The 19194-nt window shown below is 46.0% G+C and overlaps 1 protein-coding gene across 1 annotated transcript in view; it reads right to left on the bottom strand.

The window, feature by feature from the left end:
- The window catches only part of ZBBX (zinc finger B-box domain containing), a 1294113-nt gene that overhangs the window by 1102367 nt on the left and 172552 nt on the right, over positions 1–19194 (bottom strand). The window contains exon 5 of the mRNA XM_069618490.1: positions 12011–12059. Within this exon, the coding sequence (XP_069474591.1) occupies positions 12011–12059 (49 nt within the window). The remainder of the gene's footprint in view (positions 1–12010; positions 12060–19194) is intronic.

The raw sequence follows: 19194 nt of genomic DNA on the forward strand, positions 1-19194 counted from the left end.
TATAACACTGTGTTCACTTTGCTTCAGACCCTTTTAAGTAACCTCTTCACTGCCTCCCTGTAAACATCGACACTGTACTCTTCTACGACTTCAGGCTTCAAACTAGCAAACGTTCTCTGACCTTTGATGCCCAGTGCGTTCAGTAGCATAGCCCTCTTCCTTATTGTTGCACAGTTGCCACCTCCTACTACTTCCAAATACGTTAAAAATAACGGTTCCCATTCAGGCTATGGTATTGCAGGTCTACCTGAAGATTTCAAGAAGGCTAGGTGTTACGTTGCAACTTGCATCTTGTCACGGTAGGTTTGTGTCTTGCTCCTCCTCATCAATTATGTTGTGGACTCAATCATCACTCTAGATCTTGGTAAATTAAATCTATTTATTAAACTATGTAGCAGGTATCTTGTGCTGAACACAGTAGTTTCACTGTGTCAGAAATTCTAAAAAAGCTGGAAACTTTCTCATGAACATATATACATGAAGTATTTGGCGTCTTTTTTAAGCCTCTCAGTCTCTCTCTCAGGAGGAGCGCCGGGGTGCTTGTGTTTCCAGCGCAGCCTGTGCCTTTAATGGCGTGACGTGGGGTGCACCACGTGCATATCTATGCTGTTTTCATGAGACTGCCGGGGGCCTGGCATCTCGCGAGACCTAATCCCCAAAACAACCTTTGCCAGTAGTATGATATCTTTGAAAAGGAGGTAAAAGATAAGCAGTCGCATGCTTTGGAACATTCACAAAGAGTTGCCGATTGTTCATATTGCGCAATCTGGGACAATGATTTTAAACGTATTTGAATGTTTCCATGCGGTGCTTTAGTTTAACTGAAGAAAGTTCAAAAAAAGTGGCTTCTAAGTTCTACATCGCCAATATAAGCAGCGAAAATACCATGCTCATCTATGACAAAAACGCCATGATTGAAGCGGGATTCACACACAGATTACATGAGACACAGCAATTAAAAAGGAAACTGCTCAGCCCAGTATTCAATCAAGCCTTGTACTTCAAATGCTACAGGATCCTAACCTGATAGAAGGGAGCCCCACAGAGATAGCGCTAAATATATATTCAAACATCTCCCAAGTTATTCCACAGATGCTCATCCGGTTTTGTTTTCTTCTTTGCATTCTGGCACGTGTGGTCATGAATTTTCTAGTATAAATCCAGGACTACTAGTCCCAAAAAGCAAAGAAAAACTCAAGACAGTACAAGCCCCTAACAGATGGAATTGGGCGTGTTGGCATGTGTGTGCATCTCGATCACCTGATCGGGAAAGTGGCAAGGATAAGCCAAACTGTATCAACCCCTGAAATCGCTGCTACTCCTAAACCTGCAAGGCACAAGGTGATGCATTGGCCCTCTTCTCAACCCAAATTGTCCTGAAGCTCATTGCAACACAGCACACCGTGACTATGCTGCCAAGAGACTGTTGGCTATTCTCAGTCCCGAATTCAATCACTTTGGAAGGGAGACTGCAATAGTCTGTGTTGGGAGGACAGTGAGGTGACACTCTACAGCTGGTTTCAGTGTGTAGTTTGTGATGTAGAGGTGCTTGTGAGTGGGTTCACATGTGTGAGCTACTTTTTATTCTTTTTATTTTGATGTTCGAGAAATGTCCCCAGCCTTGTTTGAATCACAGGACTAGTGTGTCGCTGAAGCGGCTGGGAGAGCCCAGAGACATGAGGAAGTGGGCTGACTGCTGGGGATTGGAGTAATGTGACAGTCTGGGCTGGAGCAATGGAAGAAGTCCTAGGGATACTCTGAGGTGTACTACTGCTACAAGCAGAGATCCTTTATCAGGCAGCCCCTGGAGGGGGTTTTGGAAGAGCTCGACTGACACTTGTAGGTGACCCCGAATATGTTCACAATAATAGTTAACTGGTTTGGTTTGTGTGGGTTCGTGTGACAGGTACTTCTAGTTGGGGGTGGGGGACGTGCAGGGTGGGGGGATTTTTTGACTGCATTAAAGGTTGTTAAAAAGGGAAGTGGGTGGAGTAGCTGTTATGTTTGATGATTGGAACACCGGGAATTGTAGGAGGTTGGGAGACCGATCGGCTGCTCGTCGCAGTCAGACAGGAGGATGGATTCCCTTGGCTGTATACCTAAGTGCTGCTCGCAGATATGACTGGGGAGGATAGACCCTAATACGATCTCTCTGTTAACTTGGAATGTAAATGGGTTGGGGTACAGTAGTAAGAGAAGACTGGTCTTGCAATTTCTCAACCGTCACACCCCAGATCTAGTCCTTCTTACGGAGACCCACTTGGTTGGGTCTCAATCCAGTTTCTTCAAACGCACAGCGATTCAGGCTGGATTCTCAAGAGGGGAAAGAGGTACCATGATACTGGTAAACAAGAGGGTTCCTTTTCGGCTGGTGGAGGTATCACAAGAATTAAGGTGATGTTATGTCCTGGTGACCGGGGAACTCTGGGGGAAGATATGGAGTGTGGTCTGTGTGTATGCTCCTCCCCCCGGGGCTAGACCTGCTGAATGAAATACAAATAGCCCTGTGTCAAATTCAGGCGAACAGATGGGTACTGGGGTGCCGGGGTGGGGGGACTTTAATGATGTCATGGACCGGGAAATGGATCGTAGGCATGCAAGGGGCAGACTGGCGTCCACCGCCACGACACTGAATACGTTTGCCAGTGCGATGGGGTTAGTGGGTACCTGAAGAGAGATGCATCAAACAGAGCTGGTTTTTCCATTCTATCGGGGGTGCATAGATAGTTGTCGAGGTTGAACTATTTTTCTATTCAGGCCCGGGACATGCACCTGATTCGATCAGCGTCCTCCTTGGCTATGGGCATCTCTGATCACTCCCCCTTAGTGGTAGAGCTCAATACAGGAACGAGTAAAGTGAGGATACCTTGGCACGTGAATAGCTACTACTTGGGCTTCCCTGAACTTCTGGAGGGGGAGGTCTCTAAGACGAACTAATACTTTGACAAAAATGTAAGCTTGATACATAGCCCAGAGGTGTAATGGGAAGGACAAAAGGCAGTCCTTTAGGGGGAGATGATTCCTCTAGTGGCAGCCCACCGGGCTGCCCATCATTGTGAGGTGGAGCGGGTAGAGAAGCAGGAGAAGGCGGCTGAGGAGGCATACATGGAACAGGTGACCCGGGTTAGAAGGGAAGAATTGTGTCGAGCCCAAGAGATACTACGAAACACTGCACTTGACTCAGCTAGACATGCGCACTGGCTCAAATGAAGCCAGATCTACGAGGCAGGAGATTGTGAAGGGAAAATGCTGGCATGGCTGGAGAAAAGGGATGGTGGTCATAGGTGCGTACGAGAGGCGGTAGCTCCGGGTGGGAATCAAGTGACAGAGGGGGCTGAGATTGTAGTGTTTGCCTCATATTATAAAGAACTCTATCGATCCAGGCAGGGCAAAGATCGGCCTAGGGACGCTCCCTTTCTGGCAGATGTTACTGTCCGAACGCTGACCTCAGCCGCGAGAGATGAACTAGAGGCAGATATCACAGAGGAAGAGGTAACACTGGCCCTAAGCCATCTTGACTCGGGGAAAGCCCCTGGGCCCAACAGATTCCCTGTTGAGGTCTGGAAAAGATTAGCTGAGATAGTGCTCCTACAGCTTCATAAACTGTTCACTTATGCAAAGGCTGCTGGATCGCTATCTCAGGACATTCGCAGAGCCTGCATAGTTGTCATACACAAAGAGGGTTGGCCCTCAGAGTCTTGCGCCTCGTATAGACCTATCGCCCTTATTAATGGGGAGGTTAAGATCCTTGCCCAAGTATTGGCGGAGCGTCTCCTGAAGGGCATTACATCCGTGATTCACCCGAACCAATGTGGCTTCATGCCTGATAAGTCTACTAGGATGAATATCCGTAGGCTATTCATGGCGATTTCATAGGCACATACACTGGAGGAACCACTAGCGCTTCTTTCGGTGGACCTTGAGAAGGCTTTTGATTCTGTGCAATGGGGGTTCCTATGGAAAGTGATGGCTAGCATGTGATTTGGGGACACTTTTTTGAGCTGGGCAGTCATCTCAGATGGCAGATTTTTGGTGAATGGGGCGATCTGCTGGGCTTTCTCCCTACAACGGGGGACTAGACAAGGTTGTCCTCTGTCCCCTCTCTTGATCACATTAGCAATCGAGCCATTGGCTATCAAATTGAGACATGGTCGGGCATTTGCTGTAGACAGGGGGAACAGGATAAAGTCTTGCTACATGCAGATGATTTTATTTATCTCTGCCAGCCGAGAGAGGCCTGTTCCCGGGTTACGCAGACTTTGCAGGAGATCCAGGGAGCAAGTGTGTTGAAAGTGAACTGGGATAAATCCATTCTGTTCCCCCTAAACTGTATAGAGAGTTATTCCCCTCTGAGCTGTCTGTATCGGGTGTCAGCGGAACGCTTCAAATATCTAGGAATCTGGGTGGGATTGGATCTGGACGATTATACGAGACACAACTTACACCCCATCGCAGATCAATATCTACAGGTTGTCACTCATTGGAAATATCTACCATTGACAATACTTGCAAAGCGGCTGTATTTAAGATAACTCTTCCGAGATGCCTGTATGTCTTGCAGAATGCGCTGATGCACTTGTCTAAGACTGAATTTGATAGCGTGGATGGAGCTCTGCGAGGTCTGCTATGGGGAGGAGGACAGGCCGGCATTGCTCTGGCCACATTGAGGCGGTCCGTGTAGGAGGGGGGTATCGGGCTTCATAGCTAATGAATTTATTATTTGGCCGTCAAACCGCTGGTGTTAAATGATTGGCTACATGGGGATGCGTCGCTGCCGCAAATTGTGGCCGAGAGAAGATGGATGAACGGCTTGCCTCCCGCTCAGATCCTTTACAGTTGTCACAAGAGTCGGCCTTAGCCACCCATGATGCGTCATGTTGGGCAGGTGTGGAAAGCCTCTCACCACTACGATGGGTGGGGGGGGTAGAGCCACCTTGGTTCAACCACTATCGAAAAACGCCTTACTCCCGGAGGTCGGGGAGATTGGTAGATAGAGGTGTGGAAGAGATGTAAGGTGTCCACATTGGGGGAGGTGAAGGGTGGGGAGTGTTGGTCCCCTTTTCTGAGTTAACTGAGAAATGTGGCCTGCCAGAAACAGAGACAGCATTACCTGCAGGTGGCTCACGTCCTGTTGACCCAGTTTAAAGCTCCTCAGGAGGTGCTGCTCAGCTCACTGATAGAGGCAAACCTGCTCTCGTTTGTGCAATGTCTGGAAAGCCATCTATACCCTGTATCAGGTCCTCACAGCGTTTGCTACAAAAGATTTGGTAACCCTAATGGCATGCTGGGAGTGGGGTTTCGGCGCAATGGAGTCGGAGGGTTGAGTGGAGGCCCTGATGTTTCCAAGGGAAATCGGCATCTCGGCTGTATAGGGCTGATACAGCTCAAAATATTGCACACGGTCTACTATGCACGCACTACCTTGTTTAGATGGGGGCGGACAGAGGTCACCTTCTTTCACACCATTTTGGAGTGGCTAGGGGTGCATCAATTTTGGCAAAAGTGTCTGGCCAGGGTCCATGCGGCTACGGGACTGCAGATACCTGAATATTCACAATTACTGCTCTTTGTGGTCTGGGGAGAGACTAGTTTTACTCAATATGAGAAACTGTTTGTGTACACGGCAGTTGCTTTGATGAAACTAACAGTGGCGATACAATGGGGAGCGTCAGCCTGCCCGAAACTGTCGACATGATTTGCAGAAATGAATGCTGTAAAAGCCCTGGAGAAAAGAGTATATAATACTAGAGGATGCCCTGGGAAATGGGAGACGATCTGGGGAAAGTGGGATGCGGCGGATAAAGGGAGCAGTATATACCGACACCGGGTGATGCCTTGAAAAATAATTATTGTTTTTCTTCTCGCAGAAGGACACTAATCCTCCTGGCATGTAAAAAGTGTAATTACGAAGATGTTTCCAATCGTATTTCATAAGATACCATGTTATGTTCTTGATGTTTATTAACCCTCTTAATATAAAACAATAAAACGTGTTTAAAAAAAAAAGAAGTCGCTGTCAGCACATGTTTCTCATCTGGATGTTCATTATCAACGGAATCCTCTTCTAGAGCTTCAGTTTTGACTAATCTGTCAGCAAAGTCATTTTCTGTTGTACTGGTACCATTTACGTTTGATTTTCTTCCAATATCATATTATGAGATGTGACCAAATCATCAATAGTTTGGGTTAGTTTACCTTGATTTAAGGGCTTGTTGATTGCACAAAGCATAGCCCTGGCATTTCAATTAATCAGACGCTCCAGATATCCATTTCGGACATAATCAGAATCAGCAAAAGGCATTGGCGATGCCAATAGTTTTAGTTGTTTATTGCATTTTACATTTAGCATGGAAGGAAAGAATGAGGAATGACAGGACAGGGAGGAAGAAATTACAGCATGGGAGGGAATGAAAGGCAGTGCCGAGGGTTGAAGGAAGAACTGTGGGGGGGAGCTATAAGAAATAAATGATTACACAAGAGAGAATTAAAAAATCCAATCAATAAAAGCTAGGCCAGCAACTGTAAGCATGAGCATTGTACAATATTTGAAGGAAGGAGTGACAATGCAAATGTGGGGTAAGAGTGACGGAGGAAGGGTGGAGGGATCGACAGTGCAAGGGGGAGGGAGCAACAGCGCAAGGGGGAGCGACAGCGCAAGGGGGAGGGAGCGACATCGCAAGGGGGAGGGAGCGACATCGCAAGGAGGAGGGAGCGACATCGCAAGGGGGAGGGAGCGACAGCGCAAAGGGAAAGGAGCGACAGCACAAGGGTGAGAAAGGGGGAAGGAGCAACAGCGCAAAAGGGGAAAGGAGCAACATCAGAATGGGGGAAGGAGCAACATCAGAAGGGGAAAGGGCTACAGTACAAGGGGGAAGGAGTGACAGTGCAAGTGGAGGGAGGAGTGACAGTGCAAGAGGAGAAGGTACAGTGCAATGGCGGGAAGGAGGGTCAGTGCATGGGGGAAAGAGCAACAGCATAAGGGAGAAAGGAGTGACAGCACCAGGATGAGAAAGGGGCAACAGCACAAAAGGCAGAAGGAACGACAGCAAAAGGAAAACGGGCTACAGGGCAAGGGGCTACAGTGCAAGCTGAGGAAGGACCGGCAGTACAAGAGGAGAAGGAGGCACAGTGCAATGGTGGGAAGGAGGTACAACGCAAGGGTGGAAGGAGGTTCAGCTCAAGGGTGGAAGGAGGTTCAGCGCAAGGGTGGAAGGAGGTTCAGCGCAAGGGTGGAAGGAGGTTCAGCGCAAGGGTGGAAGGAGGTTCAGCGCAAGGCTGGAAGGAGGTACAGCGCAAGGCTGGAAGGAGGTACAGCGCAAGGCTGGAAGGAGGTACAGCGCAAGGGAGGAAGGAGCAAGGGGGAAGGTGCGACAGCACAAGGGGGAGGAGCGACAGTGCAAGGGAAGGAGGAGGGACAGCGCAAGGGAAGGAGGAGGGACAGCGCAAGGGAAGGAGGAGGGACAGCGCAAGGGAAGGAGGAGGGACAGAGCAAGGGAAGGAGGAGGGACAGTGCAAGGGAAGGAGGAGGGACAGTGCAAGGGAAGGAGGAGGGACAGAGCAAGGGAAGGAGGAGGGACAGCATAAGGGATGGAGAAGGGACAGCACAGGGGAAAAGAAGCAACAGCGCAAGTACATCTGTTGCTTGTTTGTATAATTTCAACCTTTGTTTGTAGTTGTCCTATATTGTAGTTTTGATCGCAATAGGGTTCATTTCCAGCCATGTGTAGAGTAAGCAAAATGTGTACAAGCTTTGTTTGAAGGCTTTTACGCATTCTGTTTACACTACACAACATTTTCATTCATTTATATGGCGAGGAGGAGTGGAAAGCAACTTGCTTTTTTGCCACCTTCCTTCGTCTCTGACATAAAAATGCTGCAGCATTTGTGGAGGCATATATTTTCATACCGTTGCAAATGCTGGAGATCCCTATGCTGACTGCCGGCTTCATGAATGTCAAAACTCACGCAAGCCTGAAATACAGCAGATGTCAATACTCACAAACCAGGAACACAATGGAGATCTTGCCGAATGGGAAGATCCTTCATGTTGCCAGTTGCTCAGCCCACTTTGGGCCTCCTCGTAGAGGGTGACCTTCCCTGTGGACTACCACCTTATACATATAAAGGTGTAAGGACAGGATGGAGGTTTACTTGGAAGGGAAAAAATACCACCAGGTATTCACCAGGCTGAGAGAAATGAGGGAGGGTTTTAGGTTTGGAACTTAATTTGAAACCCGTAGAGAATGACATAATTATGCCCTAAATATTAACCTGAATAGACTGGGAGTTGAGCTTTAAAAGGAAGATGTTGAATGGTGGCAAAAAACAAATTCTTTGGGATTGATGTTTTTTGATGGGTCTCCTGGATTGGAGTGGTAGAACAGAAGGTAGAAAAATTGATTTGAGCAAATGGGGGTTGTCCTCTTTTTTTGTAAAGGGGGCTGTGGTGTTAGAGGAATCAGTATTTAGAACAGCGAAAAGTCACCACTAGCTACCCACCTCCACCACACTCTGGTTGCAGGGTTCCCTACTTAGAAGGAGATACTTTATATCATCCAATTACATGTGCCGCCAGTCCATAGTATTAACAAAGCATATTTTAATTTATATATCATACACACATTTTTCATCAAGTATAAAAAGCATATAAAACAACTAAACAGATGCGATAGTGATTCCAAAAATAACACAGGACAAAAAAGTGGGATTGAGTCCACACTTATAGCTGTTTAACAAATGCAGAGATAATTCATGTGCATTGCTTAGTTATGTGATGTTAGTAACATTTTATTTATTTCTTGTAGGTCTGACACTGATACATAAGGTCCATGCATCGAGTGTTACTGATCATTCCTGTTATAAACCAGTTGCGTCCTGAAGACGGGTTTTTGGCACACCACTAAGGAAATTTAGACCACAATAGTGTTGTCCTTTCTCTCCAGAAACACAACAGAGCGCAGGCGCTGTTATTCCATGTGTCCTTAATATCTGGCCATGGTTGTATTCACTGTTACTAACATCACATAACTAAGCAATGCACATGAATTATATCTGCTCTCCCCACCTGTCGCCTCACCCTGGCGTGGCTTTGAAACATGGTTTTCGATGTCCCATAGGGAACTTCGAGTTTTGTTCCTCATGTTGGGTGCTTAAAATGACCTCTGTCCGGTCCTGCACAACCAACTTGATGTTTCGCCGATCTCAGGCAACCGTCTCATGTGTGAAGGGGCTGAAATCTGGGGCAAGGGGTGCGATGTCCAAACGTCATGTAGCCAGTAATGTCTGGAGTGTCCTAACAGGTAATAGAAGTTTTTGTTGTGGAACCCGGGGTACCGTGCCGCTGGATAAGGCGGTTGCCAGATGGTATGTTAATACCCAGTATTAGGTCTCTAATAATTCAGGACACCTTTGTAAACTGATTTGAATGGTTTGTTGGTTTAGTTACGCTATTTGCCATGGATTGGCAGATGTGGTTGTGCACATTTACATATACACATAATGCTGTGTCAATATCTAGAGTGCCAACACGTGTTTCGACCTAGGATCTTTCTCAAAGCATGAAGCAGGGTCCTGGTGGGTTCTGAGTATATGTGGCTGGTTAGTCTCAATGAGTCCAGGGAACTTAACTTAAGACTATAAATAGCAAATGGTGAAAGGGTGAACAGATTTTTACATACTCATATCTGCTACATTACAAAAAAAATGTATAATTAAAAAAAGAACAGTGGTCCTAATTCAAGGCCCTCCACAAATTCCTTAGCTCTTACCTTAACCCAAATCCTTGCTCTAACACAAACCTTTACCCTACCCCGAAATATAACATTTCCCCTAACCCTTAGGCTTATCCTAACCCTTTTCCTATTCCAACATCACCAGCCCTACCCAACCACCCTATCCCTTGTTTTTGAAACTCTAAACCACACCCATACTCTGCAATAACTTTAACCCTATCACAGACCCTAAACCATTACTCTACCCTTAACCCCTAGCAAAACCCCAACATCGAACCACTCTTCCACAACCATCCTGAACGCTAACACGTACCCTGATTCTAACCAAAATCTTCACTCTTACACTAACCTGTATACTTACCCTAAACCAGGCAATCAAAAACGCGCCACACCCTTGTTAACCCTAACGCATACACTAACACTGTATTTTTGGCTACTTTTCAACTGCATTTCTGGAGAGAAAAGAAATCGTGCTGACATTTTCATTGCAAAGATATTTTCACCATTTCTTTTTCACCAACTACATTTTAGTTAGCAACACTTTCAGTGGATACCAAAGTGTTTTGGCATGAATTAACTCTTGAGGCCAATAAGTGATAGACTTGTTTATTCCGGTACTATTTTAATTTTCTAATCTTGTGTTTGAGTGGCATTTAAGTGATTTACCTTTTGTATTCTAAACAATTTAAATGTTAACAGATTGAACATGATTGCTGTTATGTTTCTATTTTTCTTTATATAACGTTAATCAGTTCTTATTCAGAATAAAAATGTATCCATTGATAAAAAGGTTTGTGTCTTTTTTGAATAACTATTGCAAATGAAAAAGTACTGTTGATTGTTTACATAAAGATAGAACCGAGCAGACATTACTCTTTTTGTGATTGTATGTCAATGTTTCATTTGAAGGTTTTTGATACATTGGGCATTTAGACTGACCCTCGTCTATAAGCACCCTGCAACCATATTTTGAACAGTAATTAATCAGTGGTGCCAGCATGACATTTGAAGATAAAATGGTCACGAAGCCCGAAGAGGGATCAGTTTCTATAAAGGCAAATTTGAACCTAAAAAAAGAACTCCACAGCAAAACACAAAATAAGAAATAAAAGAAACCAATGGAACACGAAACCATAGAAACTATGCCCAACGCCGCAGAGGGAGGCCACGAAACTTCACGCCTATACGAGGCCTTGTTGCTAGACACGACGAGAAACAAACTCAAATGTAGGGTCAGATGGGAGAGGGAGCTGGACCTCGCATTTGAAGATAGTGAATGGGAGAAGATAACCCATTCCCACAAGAGGATCTCTAGGAATGCCCGCCTACAACTCATTCAACTGTATATCACTAACAGGGCCTACCTCACGCCAGAAGCTATCTCAAAATTTAAGAATGCTGGAACTCAGGTGTGCCCCAAATGCAATTAACCCAAGGCCGGAATGACCCATATGTTCTGGGGCTGCACGGTAATAATGGGCTTCTGGACCCAAATAAAAGATAGAGTGGCCGAAGCGGACGTCGAAGTTGAAGTCCATGACCCAGCGGTTTGTATATTAGGCAACTACAGATGCAGCAGCAAAAACAAACCTCTTAATAAACTTAAAGATCTGATATAGATCACTGCGAAAAGACGCATAGCCATGGGTTGGAAGAGCCCTAAATGCCCAAGCGAAGCTCAATGGTGGGGAGATCTCTGTAAATGGATAACTGCCGAGACCTGAGCATGGGAAACCGCAATCCACGAACAGAGACAAGACTCCAGCGAAGAACTACAGCGTTGGGTAGCACTAACGGTATGGCTGCTTCACCCCAGGGCACCGGACAACGCCTCAGACAGAAGTAATAGCCCTGGCTTGTAAGCGGACATTAAGGCCACCTTGGCCTGCCCGTGGTCTCGGGGAGGGGGGGTGGGAGGGGTGGGTAGGAAGGGAGGGTGGTTAGACAATGGATCCTTATTTGAGTATGACCTATTGATCATTATTGTGTCTTGTTATTTTGTTACAAAAAACCAATAAAGATAAGTTAAAAAAAAAAATAAAAGAAAGTTATTCTGGTAAAATAGAAGTCAGTAATTTAACCCTCTGATGTTCTAGGATACTCTTTTAGTGGGTACAGCAAGGCCTGTATAGAAACAGGAGCAGCATTACATTCCCTATGCAGTCACAGCTCCTTTGCTTTAATCGGATAAAGATTTTTTTTTAAAAAAAGCTTTTTGTTTTGTTAATATTATATAATACTTACAATTGCAATACTTTCTTAAAGTATTTATACAATACCTGGAATTGAATCTTTGAGGACTTTAAACTTCATTTTTCCTGAGTAATCCTGTAATAAGAGAAACAAGGAAATGATTCAATTAAATCTTGTTATATTCTTAAGGATTGACTGGTAACTTAAATGAATAGATTTAGTTGAGATGCACAGCGTCCATCAAACAGAAACTGGCCTATGAAATAATGAATCACGTTTTGTTAAATAAATGGTTAAAATTAAAACAACAATACTTTTCAGCAAAATGTTCTGCGACACGTTACATGAACAGACATGCTTATTTATCTGATAACACAACACATCAAAAAACATAACATGCAAACATCCAGGTCTTGGGTAATGTGTGGTGGTTCTGGGCAGGTATTCAGGAGGATGTTAAAGTCATCCCTAGAAACTGTCCACAAAGCATAGGACGATTGGGGAGGGGGTGAGGGAAAATTGTGAAATGCAAAGGTTCTCTTTGTTAACAAGTGTTGATGAAGCTTATTCAGATATGTTTAACATTTCAACATTTACATGTTACAAATTATCCTAATAAAAAGAAAAGATTGATGCAGATAGCCTCAACCTTTTTCTTTTCAAAACAAAAAACTAACACTTTATAGTGTACGTTCTTTATAAAAGACTGAAAAATGAGACAAAATACCAATTAGGTTAAGGTGGTGTGATGCTGCATTGCTTAGAAATGAAATACCTAGGCGCGCTGCTGAGCAGCAAGAGAAATGGCGGCCTGCACTAGAGCTCCTGCCCCAACAACATCCGAAAGCAGGAAATATCCTTCCGTGAGCTGTCAAAAAACAAGTGAGGCGAAGGAGGCGACAGCTGGGGGCCTCTACCGTGTACTGACCAAAAACATCTCTGGTTGATGGTGTCCCGGCGCAGCCAGAGGCAGCTGCCGAAGTAACGGTCACAACGTTGGACTCTGCCCAAAAGGCGCTTCCAATGAACTTGGAGTGACTGACAAATTTAGCTTGGTGCGGTAAAGGCAGAGAGGGATTGCAGGGGGTCAGATTTCCCCTGCAGCCTGGGTTGAACCTCCCCCTGTGGTGGCAATATCCTCACAGACTGGTGGTCCTGCTGAGCGGGGCAAAAGAAGAAGAACATGCGCCCGGTGTGCCCCATGTAGCGGGCTGCGGAGGACTGAGAGAAGGCCGGGAAGCGGTCCGTGCTGAACAGGACAGACTGCCCGGCAGCTGATCCAGGCTCTTGCGGTGGCGGAGAGAGTGTTGTGCGCCTATGCCGGGGGAGAAGGGGGTGGATGAGATCCTGAGGTTGGTCTTTCCCCCCTCAGCAGCCCGTGTTGGTGGCCGGTGCCCCCCTATCCCCCTGTCAATGCAGCATCGGAACTGGCGAGCGGGGCCCGGAACCGCTCCTTGAAAGGAGGACCAAATGCTAGGGGCACGGGACTATTTGGAGCCTGCAGGACCAGACTGGCTTCATAAAGCCTGCTAAAAGACATGAGGAAAGCGAGGAGCCAAGTGACAGGCTAAGGCCAGCATATAAGAAACACTGGAGGGGCGCATACATCCTTGTGATACACACTCCCGAGTTAAGGTCACCATAAGTACGGAGGTATTGGCGCGTACGGGACCAAGGCTGGTGGATGAATCTATGCTACATTGCGGACCAAGAAAGGTGGCCTGCTGAACTAGAGATAACACCCAGCACGGAGTGCACAGGGGGATGTCATGACCCGTGACCCAAAACCGCACTGGGATGGTCACATGCCAGGTAGGGTTAAGACTCAGCGTTCATTTAGGGCGCCAAGGGCCTTGCACTATCCTCATGGACTCTCCTGGAGTCAGTCCTGGCGCCTTTGGCGCCAGGCTCATGTTCAGATTGGGACACAGTCTTGAAGGGACTACTTTTCATTGGAGGCCTGCAGCCAACATGGAGGCACCCACACTGCCTAGTTCCTAGAACCAGACTGTGCGGTGCAGTGTTTTGGGTGTGGTAGCCCGGACTAATTTAGATGGACTACTTTACTAGAGGGCTATAAAAACCACACCCAAGTTACAGAATGTGCTTCGTGTTATTCTGCAGCCAGCAGCGTGACGCTCATCGTGTCCAGAGACCAGAATCCGGCGATCCGTGAACAGCGGACCTGCAGAGGAGACAAAAGAACATCATTAGCAGTCTCTGCTTACCTGCAGCTTCCAATCCGTCGAGTATCCGTCTTCCTGCAGCTCGCGGTCTTTCATCCAGTCGGCAGCATCACTGGGACATCACCCACGTACCAGAACAAAGAACCTGGAGGGAGAGAGAAAGAAGGACAACGTTAAAACAGGTTACTCACGCATTTACGGCAGTTGTTACGCTCACCTGGTTCTAACAATGAGCTAAACTCACGCAACTTTACAGGATAGTTTGGGTGATACAGACTCTTACCTGAACGCCGCCAGCAACCTCCAGACAGGATTTGTCGCCGCAAATCAACAGGGGAGTGCAAGAGTGAACATTGGACATTTTGAACTCTTTAATCTTGGCAAACTCCGGAGTCAATAATCGTCCAGAACTCCAGCACTTAAAACCAGTGAAGCAACTGGTATCTACGCGCCCCTGCATGCCACACAGGATGGAGAGCTCACCAATCAAAACATAAGGTGAAGACACTGATTGGGAATATCGGAGGTGGCAAGTGGGGAAATCGGGAGCAGGGGAGGGGGTCTGCATTCACACCCACGGGGCTAAATCCCTTTCTCCATCTACATGAGAATACTTCTATGAGTCAAGCTTACAAGACTAAGGGGGTCCGTTCAGATGGTCATCTTTGCCCTACGCTTCACGTTGGTGGAGGCCGCAGCTGTCCGGATTCGATCTACGCCCCTGTGGGAACCAGGTGAGCATAACAGAGCGCAAAGCCTACCTAAAAATCCCCACCCGGGTGTTATTGAAACCTCTGAAACCGACCAACTAGCCCAACTGTTAGGGGAACTTAGGGCAGAGGTGCACTCTGCAAGCCAAGAGACTAATGACCTCAGGAGAGAACTTATTTTGCAAAGGAATGCACTGATGATCTTGCTAGACAACTGCTGCAAGGCCAAGCCGGCCAAACACCACTACCTGGACTCGGAGGGAATCCAGCTCCTGTCTCTTCGAGCAATCCTGTGCAAGTGGTTCTACCATGGAGCATTCCTTTAGCTCCATCCGAACGTTTTGCTGGGGACCCAAAAAGGTTCGCCGTGTTCATGAATCAGTGCCGCTTGCACTTTCTATGCAGACCAGGAGCTTTCCCAAACGACCAAGCCAAAGTAGCCCTTGTACTATCGTACCTTAGTGGCAGCGCAGCTGATTGGTCAATCCCGCTGGTCAACCAGGATGACCCTCTTGTTCGGGATTTTCAAGGTTTTCAATTGAGCATGGAAAAACTATTTGCCAGACAGGCCCTGGATAACGAACGTTTATCCCTACAAGACAAGACACTCAGGATCTGCTAACCTATGTCACAACCTTCAACAGGTTAGTGGTGGAAACCGGCTGGCTAGAGGAGAAAAGAATTACTTTATTTCATCGTGGGTTTCGGGGTGAACTCAAAGATGTTTTGGCCCAAGTGGTGAACCCACCTCAGGATTGCACAGAATATATAGACTTAGTAGTCCAGTTAGAACACCGACTTCAGAATCAAAAGGCTGATCGAGCTAACTTCGAGAATCGAGTACTGGTTAAGCCACATGTTACCTCCAAAGGAACTGAAACATCAGAACCCATGCAGATCAGGGGGAGGGGGGGTTAAGGGACCCCTAACGCAAAAAGAGAGAGAAAGAAGACGCCAGAATGCAATTGTGCCTTTATTGTGGGGCTTCAGGACATTTTCTAAGGGATTGCCCTATTAAACCATCCAAGAAAGTAGCCGGAGTAGCTGTTGGAAATCAAACAGAGCCTGAATCGGGAAACGACCACGCCCGACAAGCGTAGAGGTCCGCTTGCCGAGCTTGAAGGACACTCAGACCTTGCATCTAATCATACCAATGGTTCTCATTGATCCATGACTTCCATCACGTATGCACGCAGCAAGGGCATATGTCGATAGCGGGCCGTAGGAAACTATATGGACCATAAATTGGCTTCTAGGATGAACCTCTGCAAAAAGACCGCTCCGGATGTCGTCACCACAGTCGATGGAACTGAAATTGCCTCAGGGCCTGTAACTCATTCCACTACAGAGATGACATTGCTGGGTCAGGACGGGCATCGAGAGACTATTGTGTTTGATTTAATCAAAGCTCCACAGTTCCAAATAATACTGGGGATACCTTGGTTAGAAACACATAATCCTTGTATTGATTGGCGAGAGAAGAGAATAACCTTCCCGGATTGTGCACACACCTGTTACCCGAAAAAACCCTTGAACAAAGGCCTGGCCAAAGTCACTACTCCAGTCATGCGGTTACCTCAGGAATACCAAGAATTCCAGGACGTTTTCCAAAAAGTACAAGCAACTACCTTACCACCATACAGATCATACGATTGTCAAATCGACCTAATACCGGGTGCACAACCCCCATGCAGCAGGATCTATGCCCTCACGGAACCCGAAAACCTGCACCTACGACAATATTTAGACCAATACCTTGCTAATGGCTTCATTCGTCCATCTAAGTCCCCTGTTTCCTCAGCTTTGTTCTTCGTACCGAAAAAGGAAGGTGTCCTTAGAACATGTATAGACTACCGCGCATTAAATCAGATTACTGTGAAGAACCGATACCCATTGCCTTTGATCTCCGAATTACTAGACCAGGTAAAGGATGCTTGCATTTACACTAAATTAGATCTCAGAGGGGCGTATCATTTGGTACGTGTAAAGAAGGGTGACGAATGGAAGACTGCCTTTCGCACCAAATACGGATTAATCGAATATCAGGTGATGCCCTTTGGGTTGTGCAATGCACCAGCAGCCTTCCAGTATTTTATGAACAATGTCCTTCGTGAACTCATCAATGTTTGCGTAGTCGTTTACATTGACGATATTCTAGTGTACTCTTCCTCAGAATCAGATCATGTTGAGCACGTTCGAGCAGTCCTTCAGAAACTACGTCAGCACAAGTTATTTGCTAAACTGGAAAAATGCATTTTTCATACCATAGAAGTAGAATTCCTAGGATTTATCTTGACTCCAAAAGGAGTCCGAATGGACTCTCGAAAAGTGGATGCAATCCTCAAATGGCCATCACCCAATTCAGTTAAAGGAGTACAAAGCATGCTTGGATTTGCTAATTTCTACCGCAGATTTATTCCAGATTTCTCACAAGTCGTACACCCCATCACAGCACTTTTGCGAAAAAACAAACGCTTCTTGTGGACCGAAGAGGCTGAAAGAGCCTTCCGAGAGTAGAAGCCGAAATTCACATCAGCACCTGTCTTGAAGCATCCACGTCCCGAACTCCCATACATAGTCGAAATAGATGTGTCCAGTTTAGCCATGGGAGCTGTCCTGTCGCAGAAGGATCCCGAAACCGGTCAACTTCATCCTGTAGCCTTTTGGTCCAGAAAGTTTTCCGCCCCCGAATTAAACTATGCGGTTACCGATAAAGAATTGTTAGCCATCAAATCCGCCTTCAAAGCTTGGAGACATTACCTTCTCGGTGCTAGGCACACCATCACAGTAATCACTGATCACAGGAACCTGCAATATCTAAAAACAGCCAAGGCCCAATAATCCCGTCAACTCCGATGGGTGCTATTCTTCGCCGAATTCGATTTCGTGATTACTTATCGACCTGGTTGCAAGAATGGTAAGGCAGATGCCTTATCCCGAATAGGAATGGGAGAAGCATTTTCGAACCCAGAACCAGTACCCATAATTCCAGGACAAAGAATCCTCGGCGTAACTACTTTACAGACTTTGGAAGATATTCATTTAAAGATCCAACAACTTTTTGATCTAACAGCCCTGCAGGACTGGGTAAAAAAGGGCCCAGATTATTCAGTCATTAATGAGTTACCTCACTATCAAGGGCGTCTGTTTTTACCACACAAGGAACTGCAAGAACTGGTAATCTCCAATTACCATGATGCTTTGATGGAAGGACACCCAGGTATTGCCAAGACTGAAGCTAAAATTAAAAGATAATTCTGGTGGCCCACCTGGCGAAAGGACGTAAAGTCTTTTGTGTTGTTATGTGGGATCTGTGCCCAAAACAAAAGTCAGAAGAAGAAACCAGCCGGTCTTTTACAGCATTTGGATGTTCCGCCCACACCTTGGCACACTTTGTCCCTAGACTTTATTACAGATCTACCTCCATATAATGGGTTTAAAACCATTCTAGTAGTTGTTGACCTTTTTTCCAAGATGTCTCACTTTATTCCTTTAAAGGGATTACCTTCCGCTTCAATTTTGGCCAAGGAATTCCTCAAAAACATCGTTCGAATACATGGATTTCCTTCTGTATTGGTGTTAGATCGAGGTAGTCAATTCATTTTGCAATTCTGGAAGAAATGTTGTAAACTAGCGCAAATCGACGTGAGATTATCTACTAGTCGCCATCCCCAAACCGATGGTCAGACGGAAAGGAACAACCAGACTCTGGAACAATACCTACGTTGCATGTTACATCAGACCGAGGGCAATTGGAAGAATATATTATGGATTGCCGAATACGCTTACAATAACTCAGTACATTCAGGAACCGTACAAAGCCCCTTTTATACCATTTATGGTCATCATCCTCGAACCTCAGAACTTGATTCACCCCTGCACTTGGAAATGCCAGCAGTGACCCATCTGCACTCTACTATTACTCAAGCCTTTAAGGAAGCAGCTGAAAATTTGAAAAAAGCAAAGGAGAAATACAAGAAGAATGCCAATCAGCATAGGAGTGACACTCCCCATTACCAGATTGGAGATCAAGTTTGGCTGGCTACCAGACAGATACCTCTAAAAGGGACTCAAACTTTTAATCCTAGATATTTGGGGCCTTATACGATTAAAAACATTATCAACCCGGTAGCAGTTAAATTAGAATTGCCCTCTAGTATGCGGATCCATCCCGTCTTCCATGTTTCACTTCTAAAACCAGTTCAACCCGGAATAAGATTAGCCAAACCACCTGACCCCATCCTAATAAATGGAGAACCTGAATTTGAGGTAAAAGATATCCTGGACTCTAAGATGGTTAAATCTAAACTTTTGTATTTAATCGATTGGAAAGATTACGGACCACAGGAAAGGTCATGGGAACCCAGTGACCAA

The sequence above is a fragment of the Ambystoma mexicanum genome, chromosome 10, assembly GCF_040938575.1.
Source record: "Ambystoma mexicanum isolate Mex_15411 chromosome 10, UKY_AmexF1_1, whole genome shotgun sequence".
Lineage (NCBI taxonomy): Eukaryota > Metazoa > Chordata > Amphibia > Caudata > Ambystomatidae > Ambystoma > Ambystoma mexicanum.